The sequence below is a fragment of the Eptesicus fuscus genome, chromosome 9 (genome assembly GCF_027574615.1).
Source record: "Eptesicus fuscus isolate TK198812 chromosome 9, DD_ASM_mEF_20220401, whole genome shotgun sequence".
Taxonomy (NCBI): Eukaryota; Metazoa; Chordata; class Mammalia; order Chiroptera; family Vespertilionidae; genus Eptesicus; species Eptesicus fuscus.
Genome location: NC_072481.1, coordinates 67,145,111 through 67,157,036, shown reverse-complemented (window position 1 = coordinate 67,157,036; position 11,926 = coordinate 67,145,111). Strand labels below are relative to the sequence as shown.

Below are 11,926 nucleotides of genomic sequence, written 5' to 3'. Positions count from 1 at the left end.
TGAAATTCATTGGTGACGGATTAAGGAGGTGGGATAAAGTCAAACGGTGGGAAACCCCTGGGATTTGATAAAAAGTAAAATGATGGACACATACTTAGGTGGGTACAGGAACAATTAACATGATAATGAAGGAATTTGAAGTATCTGTCCTGGCGCCCACCACATTTGGTTGTGCCCCAGGGGCTCCAGCAAAAGAAGGAAGTTACAAGTTACCCAGACATCTCATAGATATGTTATCTTAGAGGCAAAAAGGCAAATGGGCTCAGGAAAGGAGATCTAAGTTGATCTTTGTCACGGAAGATATCAGCCTAGGAATGACTGCCCACTATAATCTGTTTGTAGTTAAATATTTAATTTTCAGACCATCTTTTGTGGTTATTTTAGGTCTCTGAGTTTTCAAGACTGCCACACAGGCCTCCCCTGAGCTTGTCAGGTTAGCAGGTGGCTTCTGTCGTTCACAAGACAATAGGTGTTAACAAAAAAAATACTTTGATTACACAGTTTTTTAAAATAGTCTAACCGAGTGGAATCCTTTATAATCACATATTTTTTTCTGAATTGTTATTCAGATGAAAATGCAAATATGGGGAATGAAACTTAATAGGCAAAAAAACCCCAGAAAACAGATAATATCTGTGGCACTTGTCAACTTTTAAAAACTTGTTCATGGTTATGACTTCTTTGTTCATTTTGAATGTTCAGTTTTGAGTTTGTATTTTTATATTGTTTCACTGAAAGAAACACTCAAAATATAAACTCAGGACCCTTACAGTCCCCCACAGAGCCACCACAAAGAAAAACAACACACAACAGTAAGTGGGAGAATACACTACAAAATACTAGGGTCTATCTCCTGATAGGAAAAATAGGAGTTTTATGCACAGAGTTATTGATAATGAAGAAGGATACATTAATAATAAGTTTTTTAAAAAGCCAGAAATGAAAAGGCAGTCTTAGCATGAAATTACAACAACAATAAGAAAAACCTCAGTGCCTTTCCAAAGTACTTCTGAGAGTGCGGCACGCTGCAGACCTGTCAGCCTGCTGTTGCTGGCTCACATTCAGCCCTGCCGCGCCGTGTTCGCTGTGGGGTCAGGAAACACAAGCCCCTTGAGGGGGAGGTGCCAGCCAGGGATTCCCAAGCCGGTGTGGAAGAAATGTCATCCACCCTGCTTGCCTTCGCGGGGACGGGGAGAGGGGATGAAAATCCAACACGGGACTTCCCAGAAAAGGATGTGTCCTTTCGGTTTCGGTTTTTCCCCAATCCCACTGAAAACTGCTTCGCGATCATATTCGGCTTCATTTTCAGCTTCTAAAGAGAACGGTGAGCACCCTGCGGAGCCAGACTCCGGAGGAGCAAGGCAGCAAGAGGCAAGAACTTATCCGCTGTCTGCAGCTTAGGAGACAGGTAAGTTGGCTCAGAGACTTGGATTTCCTTCACAGGTTCATTAACTAACAACAACAAGAACAATGCATGCTCCTTTGCAGCACACCTGGCTCTGGAGGCAAAGGCTCCCCCCCATGTCAGCCCTGGAGGCAGCTGGCCGATGGTGGGGGCAGAGGAGGGGTGGCCCGCGGGGCTATAAGCTGGAGGCAGCTCAGCCCCTCTGTTTGGATAGAAGGCTGCTGCAGGGCAGGGGCACAGCTTGTTCCTGGGATGCCCAGCTCCCTCTATGGCACCCTCCCAGGCTGCACAAAGAGCCCTGCCTGGGAGAAGGAGGGGTGCACCCTACATCACCTGCTTGAAGGGGCTGAAGTCCTTTCTCTGACTGAGGAACCAAACCTGCCCTTTCCTGTCACTTCCCCCATCTTCCCCTCCCCATCTCAGACATTTCCCTGATGTCTGTGGGACATTGAAAAAACAGAGGGAAGATGATCCTTAACATACAATTTAAACATTAAAACATTCTTTATTGCATTCACTGTATTTAGTATTCCAAAGATTCTATAAAGTGGTATTTAGATGAAATAATTCATTCTCACATATTTTAATCAACTGTTAAAAATACCTATAAGGTCTAAGCCAGGATTTTAATATGTAGTTTACAAATGTTTAGACCCTACCAAAAAATTACATCAATTATTGTTTTTAGGTTCAGTTGTTTTGCTGAGTCCTCTGTAAGAATTTAAACAAAATTCCTCAGCTTTTTTTTTTTAACTTCTGTAAACTAGCAACAGAAAAGTGGGAGGAAGAGAGGGAGCAAGGAGGAGTGAAAGGACCTGGGAGCTTATTCTGGGACACACTGACCTGAGGAGCTGTGGGACAGAAGTGGGAATCCAACTTTCTTTTGCAAGCAACTTGGTCCTGAGCTTAAACCTCTCACTTTCTGATTCAAAATGGACTGAGGAATGGGGAGGTAGGGACACCTGTAGCCTGTAGCCTAGACTGCAGGGCTCAGCTGCTGGCTTTAGCTTCCCCATTAGGGGCAGTGGTAGTTGTGAAGTGACAGCTTAGGAGGACTTCACATAACCAGGATAGTGTTGTGGGGTCAAACCCTGGAGTCAAAAATAAGACCACCGGAGGCTGCTAATTGATTAAAAAAGCAGGCAAGGATTTATTGAACTGGCCAGGACGGCCGCGAGGGTACCACACACAGGTGGCCACCCTCACGACCGCACTGTCCCAGGTGAAGGCAGTCCTTTTAAAGGTCCAAACCACAAAAATTTTCCTTTGTTCTAAATTCTAAATTCTAAAGTCTGGGAACAGCCTGCAGGGGGGTTCCCAGGCCCTGCTGGACATTATTGGAATGTGGCCCTATCTTGGGAAAGCAGGTTTTTACAGAAGCAGACCCAAGCAGAGTCAGTAATCTCTAAAGGTTATCTACAGTTTCTACTCCTGGAGCCACTGAGTCAGTGGGAATCAATCTCCTCTGGTTCTGGTCCACAGGCACAGGAAAATTACCTCTGTGAGTCTCCAGGTCCCAGTCTGGAAGCTGAGGTAACCACCCTATTGTCCAAGCAAGCAAGTGCGTGCAGAAGCCAGAATAGCAGGGTTAAAATTCAAACAGCAGTTTTTACCTAAGCATGGTTGCTACCATACTTCAGATAGTAGCAAGTGCAGCAGAGAATGTGGGTGCATGGAGAGATAAGAGATTAGGGTCTTCTCCTGGCTGCTTAATGGGATGGGGTGGGGCATGGAGGCAGCTTCTTCATGCATGAGCTCAGTGTTCCTCATTGTAATGTGCACTAGGTTGGACTTATGGTCCTATTCTAATTCCACGTTAGATTCACTGCGTACACAGCATTTTAAGTTTTACATTTTTAGTTAATTTATTTTTCTCAAGAGCAGACTTGGCTCAGAGAGCTCTGGGAGGCCTTTATTTATTGGATGGAAAAAGAGAAAGAGAGAGGAAGGAAGGAAGGAAGGAAGGAAGGAAGGAAGGAAGGAAGGAAGGAAGGAAGGAGGAAGAAAGGAAGGAAGGAAGGAAGGAAGGAAGGAAGGAAGGAAGAAAGAAAGAAAGAAAGAAAGAAGGAAGGAAGGAAGGAAGGAAGGAAGGAAGAAGAAGGAAGAAGGAAGAAAGAAAGGAAGGAAGGAAAGAAAGAAAGGGCCAGACACAGATGGGCTGCATTATGATTGTGGCCTCACCCTCAGCTCCCAGTCACATCCTTAAAAGTTGGGCAAAGAGCATGCTGTCCCCTGACAAGGCTATAATTCACTGCTCAGGCTAACACTTGCTTAGGACACTGCCCAGCTCAGCTTCTTTCTTGGCATGATCTGAAAATTAGGAAGGACCAGCGCAGCACTTTCTGGAATATAAGAAGTACTTTCTCCGCCCTAACAAAGTCCTAGGTCAGCCATGTCCAGAAAATATGCACACCCACTTGATATTTTCACATGGATAGTTTTTATTTATTTATAGAGTTTGTTTTATTTATCTTTTTTTTCTTTATTGATTAAGGTATTAATTACTTTGTGTCCTTATCCCCCAATTGCCACCTCCACGCCCCCACTCATGCCCTCACCCACCTGTTGTCTGTGTCCATTGGTTAGGCTTACATGCATGCATACAGTCCTTTGATCTCTCCGTCTTACACCCTCTGTCCCCTACCTTCCCTCAGGTTTGATGGTCTGATCGATGCTTCTCTGTCTCTGGATCAATTTTTGTTCATCAGTTTATGTTCATTATATTCCACAAATGAGTGAGATCATGTGATATTTATCTTTCTCTGGTGACTTATTTTGCTTAGCATAATGCTCTCCAGGCCCATCCATGCTGTTGCAAATGGTAGGAGTTCCTTCCTTTTTACAGCAGCATTGCATTCCATTGCATAGATGTACCACTGTTTTTTTCTAAAGTTTTACATATATCTCCTTTTTCCCCAATTGACCCCCTCCCCCATCCCTTCCAGCCTGGGCAAGCCCCCACTGCCCGTGTCTGTGTCCATTGGTTATGCTAATATGCATGCATATAAGTCCTTTGGTTGCTCTCTAACCTCCCTCCCCTACCATTTGTCTCCAGATCGATCTATTCTTGTTCATCAAATTATGTTGATCATTATATCCTACATATGAATGAGATCATGTGATATTTATGTTTCTCCGACTGGCTTAGTTTGCTTAGCATAATGCCCTCCAGTTCCATCCATGTTGTTGTAAATGATAAAAGTTCCTTCTTTTTAATAGCATCATAGTATTCCATTGTATAGATGTACCACAGTTTTTTAATACACTCATCTGCTGATGGGCACTTAGGCTGTTTTCAAATCTTAGCTATTGTAAATTATGCTGCTATGAACATAGGGGTACATATATCCTTTCTGATTGGTATTTCTAGTTTCTTGGAATATATTCCTAGAAATGGGATCACTGGGTCAAAATGGGAGTTCCATTTTTAGTTTTTTGAGAAAACTCCATGCTATTCTCCACAGTGGCTGCACCAGTCTGCATTCCTACCAGCAGTGCATGAGGGTTCCTTTTTCTTTGCATCCTTGCCAGCACTTGTCCTTTGTTGATTTGTTGATGATAACCATTCTGGCAGGTGTGAGATGGTACCTCATTGTCATTTTGAATTGCATCACTCAGATGATTAGTGACTTTGAGCATGTTTTCATATATCTCCTGGCCTCCTGTATGTCCTCTTTCGAAAAGTGTCTATTTAGGTCTGATGCCCATTTTTTGATTGGATTGTTTATCTTCCCTTTGCTAAGTTGTATGAGTTCCCTGTAAATGTTGGAGATTAAACCCTTGTCAGAGATAACATTGGCTAATATGTTCTTCCATGCAGTGGATTTTCTTGTTGTTTTGTTGATGGTTTCTTTTGCTGTGCAGAAGCTTTTTATTTTGATGTAGTCCCATTGTTTATTTTGTCTTTAGTTTCCATTGCCCTAAGAGTTGCATCTGTGAAGATAATGCTTGGCCATATGTCTGAGATTTTGCTGCCTAGGGATTTCTCTAAGATTTTTATGATTTCCCATCTTACGTTTAAATCCTTTATTTTGAGTTTATTTTTGTGTACGGTGTAAGTTGGTGGTTTAGTTTCATTTTTTTGCATGTATCTGTCCAATTTTCCCAACACCATTTATTGAAGAGACTATCTTGACTCCATTGTATGCTCTTGCCTCCTTTGTCAAATATTAATTGAGCATAGTGGTTTGGGTCGATTTCTGTGTTCTCTATTCTATTCCATTGGTCTATATGCCTGTTCTTGTGCCAGTACGAGGCCATTTTGAGAACAGTGGCTTTGTAATATAGCTTGATATCTGGTATTGAGAACCCTCCTAGTTTGTTCTTTCTCAGGATTGCTGAAGCTTTCAGGGTTTTATTTTATTCTAGATGAATTTTTGGATAATTTTTTCTAGGTCTGTGAAATATGCCATTGGTACTTTAATGGGGAGTGCATTGGGTAGTATGAACATGTTAATGATATTGATTCTATCAATCCATGAACATGGTATGTTGTTCCATCTATGTCTTCCTCTGCCTCTTTTTCCAGTGTCCTGTAGTTTTCTGAGTATAGGTCTTTTACCTCCTTAGTTAACTTTATTCCGAGGTGTCTTAATTTTGTTGGTGCAATGGTAAATGGAGGTTTTTTTTAACCTCTCTTCCTGTAAGTTCACTATTGGTGTATAAAAATGCCATAAATTTTGGGTGTTAATTTTGTATCCTGCTACATTGCTGAATTCATTGATTAAGTCTAATAATTTGTGATGGAGTCTTTAAGTTTTTCTATGTACAGCATCATGTCATTTTCGAGTAACGACAGTTTTACTTCTTCTTTTCCAATTTGGATGCCTTTTATTTCATCCTTTTCACTGATCGCTATGGCTAGCACTTCCAGCACTATGTCAAAGAAGAGTGGTGAATGTGGGCATCCCTGTCTTTTCCTGTTCTTAGGTGAAATGGTTTTAATTTTTGCCCATTGAGTATGATGTTGGCTGTAGGTTTGTCATATAATGCTTTTATTAGGTTGATGTATGATCCCTCTATTCCCTTTGCTGAGAGTTATTATCAAGAAAGGGTGTTGGATTTTGTCAAATGCTTTTTCTGCATCAATTGATATGACTATGTGATTTTTATTTCTCAATTTTTTATGTGATATATCATTTTTATTGATTTTCAGATATTGTACCATCCTTGCATCCCTGGGATAAATTCTACTTGGTCATGGTGTATGATCTTTCTGATATAATGCTGGATCCAATTTGATAGAATTTTGTTGAGGATTTTGGCATTTATGTTCATGAGGGATATTGGCCTGTAATTCTCTTTCTTTGTGTTGTCTTTATCTGGTTTTGGTATTAGGGTAATGCTGGCTTCATAGAAAGATCTTGGAAGTGTTCCTTCCTCTGAATTGTTTCAAATAATCTGAGGAGCATAGGTTTTATTTCTTCTTTGAATGTTTGGTAAAACTCTCCTGTGAAGCTGTCTGGTCCAGTGCTTTTGTTTGCTGGAAGGTTTTTGATGACTGCTTCAATTTCCTTCATAATTATTGGCCTATTGAGATTTTTAGATTCTTCCTGAGTGAGTTTTGGAAGGTTGCATTTTTCTAGGAATATGTCCATTTCTTCTAGGTTGTCTAGTTTTTTGGAATAGAGTTGTTAATAGTATTTTTTTGCAATCCTTTGTATTTCTGTGGGGTCTGTTGTTATTTTGCCTCTTTCATTTCTGATTTTGTTTATTTGGGTTCTCTCTTTTTGCTTCTTGGTGAGCCTGGCTAGAGGTTTATCAATCTTGTTCATCCTTTCAAAGAACCAGCTCTTGTTTTCATTGATCATTTGTATTGTCTTTTTTTTTTTTTTTTGTCTCTATGTCATTTATTTCTGCTCTGATCCTTCCTTCTGCTCACTCTGGGCTTTTCTTGTTGCTCTCTTTCTAATTCTTTAAATTGTAGAGTTAGATAATTTATTACCAGTTTTACTTGTTTTTTTATTTTTTTTATTAATTTTTTTTAGGTAGGCCTGTAGAGCTATAACCTTCCCTCTCATGACTGCTTTCACTGTGTCCATAGATTATGGGTTGTTGTGTTTTCATTTGTTTCCAGGATGTTTTTTACTTCTTCTTTGATCTCTTTGGTAACCCAATCATTGTTTAATAGCATGCTATTCAACCTCCAAGTGTTTGAAATTTTTTTATTGTTTTATTGTAGTTTATTTCTAATATTATGCTATTGTGGTCTGTGAAGATGCTTGATCTGATTTAAATCTTCTTGAATTTGGAGACTTTGCCTGTGACCCAATATGTGGTCTATCTTTGAAAATGTCCCATGTGCACTTAAGAAGAACGTATATTCTGTGGCTTTGGGGTGAAATGTTCTGAAGATGTCAATTAATTCCATCTGATCTAGTGAGTAATTTAGGATTGATGTTTCTTTGCTGATTTTTTGCCTAGAAGACTTATCCAGTGATGTCAGCAGGGTATTAAAGTCCCCTACTATGATTATATTGTTGTTGATATCTCCCTTGATAATCTTCTAGGAGTTTTTTTTAATGTATTTGGGTACTCTTGCATTGGGTGCATATATGTTTACCAGGGTTTTATCTTCTTGTTATATCGATCCCTTTAGTATTATGAAGTGGCCTTCCCTATCTCTTGTTATGACCTTCACTTTGAGGTCTATTTTATCAGGTATAAGTATTACTACCCCAGCTTTTTTCTCATTTCCATTTGCCTGAAAGATATTTTTCCATCCCTTTGCTTTCAGTTGGTGTGAGTCCCTTGTTCTGAGGTGGGTCTCTAGTAGACAGCATATATAGTATATGGGTCATGTTTTCTTATCCATTCAGCCACTCAGTGTCTTTTGATTGGAGCATTTAGTCCATTTACATTTAAAGTTATTATTGAAAGGTACTTGTTTGTAGCCATTTTTATTTTTTGTGCCTTTGTTCCTTCTCCCTTTTTTATTTCTTCTTTTTACACCAGGCCCTTTGGCATTTCTCACATTTTTGGCTTGGTAGTGATAAACTCCCTTAGCATTTTTTTTTGTCTGTGAAGCTTCCTATTTCCCCTTCAATTTTGAATGATAGCCTTGCTAGACAGAGTATTCTTAGATTCACTCCCCTACTTTGCATCACTTTGTAAACTTCCTTCCATTCCTTTCTGGCCTGATGTTGAGAAATCATTTGATAGTCTAATGAGGGATCCTTTGTAACTTTCTGTCTCTCTCTTGCAGCCTTTAAGATTCTCTCTTTGTCCTGAACGTTTGCCATCATAATTACGTTGAGTCTTGGTGTGGGTCTTTTTGGGTTCATCTTCTTTTGGATTCTCTGTGCTTGTGTGACCTTTTTCTTCCCTAAATCAGGGAAGTTTTCTGATATTATTACTTCAAATAGTTTTCTAACCCTTGTTCCTCTTCTTGTCATTCTGACACCCCCATTATTTGTATGTTACTTTGTTTCATGTTGTCCCAAAGCTCTCTTAGGCTCTCCTCCTGGCCTTTAATTTTTCTCTCCAATTGTTTGGGTGTGTTTTGCTGCTCTATCTTCTAATTCGCTAATTCACACCTCTGCTTCTCCTAGTCTACTATTGAAACTTTCCATAGTGTTTTTTTATTGTAGCTATATTACTCTTTATTTCCTCTAGAGTCTTACATAAGTTGCTGATTTTTTCAATCACAAGGATATTTTTAACAGGACATGGAGGTTGCAAAAATTGGAAGGAGTTCTTGTTATTCTTTATTGACAGTTTTATTAATATACACTTTTTATTGGCTTATAACATCAATTTATTTTTAAATTTTGATGCACACTTAATTTTAAAAAACAAAATAGATATCACATGACTCAGTTTCTCTAAACAGGGAATGACTGTTAAACTTTATGGCCTAAATTATTTTGAAAACTTATAAGAAGGGAGAAAAATCAAAAGTTGTGTTTCTTCTGGAGCCCCAAACTCCTTCAGTCCCTTCAGTATCATAAATGGAGCCATAGATATTACATTTTATTGGTCTGTCATATGTCAAAACAAATTGTCAGGCTAAAACCTCAGATTGTTATGAATACTAGTCATACTCATCACTAGTTCTATAGCTGTTCTCAACAACTAGGACCACAAAACAGATTGATGCATGAAACCTATGGCTTAAAATACCTTGACTTTGTCCCCAGGTCACTCTGGTCCTTCCTCAGAATCTGCCTCACTATCCTCCTAGCAGCTGGTTAAGCCTTACGTTTGGGGAGAGGATGTTCACATGAGGTGATGGCTTTGCTTCTCAGTGGTGATCCTGGCATTGGGTAGAGCCACTCGACTGCATTACAAGATGTGGCTGCTCAGTGCCAGCAACAACATTCAATCTGAGTTCCTCACAGCATGGGGAACACAATGGCCCTTGCAATGATTCACTGCAAGTATAGAACCAAAAATAGATGAATTTTTCATTGCAGGTCCTGTCTTATGCTTACTATGACAGGAACAAAGTAGAACACTTATATTGTCCTGAGATGGAGAGTGCTTTGCACAACTCTGCCTCAGAGAATAACATTGTAATCTTATTTCTACTGGGATGTTCTTTTAGGTTTGCAGGTTGCCATGGCATCTAGACCCAACATGATGGCCCCCATTTGCCTGGTGGAAAACAACAATGAGCAGCTGTCAGTGAATCAGGAAGCTCTAGAGATTCTTGACCAGATATCTCAGCCAGTGGTGGTGGTGGCCATTGTAGGACTGTATCGTACAGGCAAATCCTACTTGATGAATCAGCTTGCAGGACAGAATCACGGTGAGTGGTATCTCAGGCAGAGGACAATTCTTTGACTCTAGCTATATCACAGTTTCTTAATTTTCTTCATTAGTCACATAAAAAAAAAGAGCTAAATTCCATTCAATAAACCAACCTTCTAATTCGAATTCTTACTAATAAATTATGACCTTAATTAGTGTTATCTCAGGCCAGGGCCAATTTTGTTACTCTAACTAAATCACAGCTTATTAGTTTTCTTCCCTGATTACATGAAGTGAGAACTAAACTCCTCTCAATAAACCAAATTTCTAAGTGTAATTTTCATCACTAAATTATTACTTTAATATATTCTATTGCCATATTTATAGTTTTATTTCTGTTAAGGAAAATCACTCCTAGTAATACATAGACTCCTTTTTTTAACCTGTGCCAATGAGGTCTTAAAATTGTGCCTCCTCTCTTGCTCATAATATGTTTTACTCTCTCTATAGAATTTTGCTTTTCCTATGAATATATAAAGATAATTGCATATCTATCACCATGTTTAAAGATTTTTGTGAGTTCACATCCCATTGTTGTTAACAACCTCTCCCACAACATTTGCCATTTTTATTTTTATCACTTTGATTGGAAAAATATTATCTGAATTTCTTTTTCTTTAGACGTCTCTCTTCTATCCACTTCTATTTGGCCTTTACTGGACCATTTTTGAAATGCTCTTATTGTGGTATTCAATGACTTTTATTACCGTATTTTCCGGCATATAAGACGACTTTTTAACCCAGGGAAATCTTCTCAAAAGTCGGGGGTCATCTTATACGCCGGTGTCATCTTATAGGGCAGGTATATCCCAAACTCTATATTTTAACTGGAAAAGTTGGGGGTCGTCTTATACGCCCAGTCGTCTTATACGCCGGAAAATACGGTATGTCTGATTCATGGATGCATTTCACCTCCATTTTGAGCTCTTGCTGGGTATCATTTTCACAGTTAACATTCATCTCCTCCTTTGAATAGATGACACACAAAGTAAAGCATTCTTACAAAATAGAGAAAGCACCATCTTATATTCTGGGGTACTTCCATTCCAAAAAGTCTGATTTTGTAGTCCCTTGGCTGCTTAGTTTGTCTATTGTCACTGTGGGTTCAGTCTCCCTTTTATTTATAGGTTTTCCTTTGGGATCTACGGTGCAGTCTGAAACCAAGGGCATCTGGATGTGGTGTGTGCCTCACCCCTGTAAGCCTGATTGCACTCTGGTCCTTCTAGACACTGAGGGCCTGGGAGATGTGGAAAAGGTAAGGCAGAGATTCATAGATAAAATGATTTCAACCTGGATATTCTCATAATGAACTCTTTAATTTAACTGCTTGATCTATTTGTAAAATCTAGAAATCCAACTACACATCAGGCAAATGCTCGCTTGTTTGACTCTTATTTCTAGGTAAGGTGTCATGGTACATTGAGTAAATTTTTTCTATTTCTTGGCAATGCATGACTAATTTGATTCAATTGCTGAACACCATATCCCTGGGTCTCTAAGTTAGTACTGTAGATACTAGTGACCCATGTAAAAGCCCTGCCCTCAAAAAGTCTGCAGTTCTTAAAAAAAAAAAAAAGTCTGCATTTCTCTGGTGGAGATCACCAAGGGCTCACCAAGCATTCTGGAAGACTTTGAGACAGCTCTGAATGAGATGGTTCTATAAAAGCATGTGTTTGTCCTACAACATTTTAAGATGGGTCTTTGATATTTTAGTTTTCTACTAAAGGATGAAATGAATGATTTTTCCTTTTCTGCTTTAGTTTGAGACTT

The 11,926-nt window shown here is 39.3% G+C and overlaps 1 protein-coding gene across 2 annotated transcripts in view; it reads left to right on the top strand.

Moving 5' to 3' along the window:
* Window positions 1–1,290: 1,290 nt before the first annotated feature.
* Window positions 1,291–11,926, top strand: part of LOC103298007 (guanylate-binding protein 6-like) — a 28,791-nt gene continuing 18,155 nt past the window's right edge. The window contains exons 1-3 of one of the 2 annotated variants that reach the window (XM_054721292.1): window positions 1,291–1,408; window positions 9,951–10,154; window positions 11,284–11,411. In XM_054721292.1, coding sequence (XP_054577267.1) covers window positions 9,965–10,154; window positions 11,284–11,411 — 318 coding nt within the window. In that variant the 5' untranslated portion in view covers window positions 1,291–1,408; window positions 9,951–9,964. Of the gene's footprint in view, window positions 1,409–9,950; window positions 10,155–11,283; window positions 11,412–11,926 lie in introns of those variants that run through there. The other variant, XM_054721293.1, reaches the window with a different exon arrangement.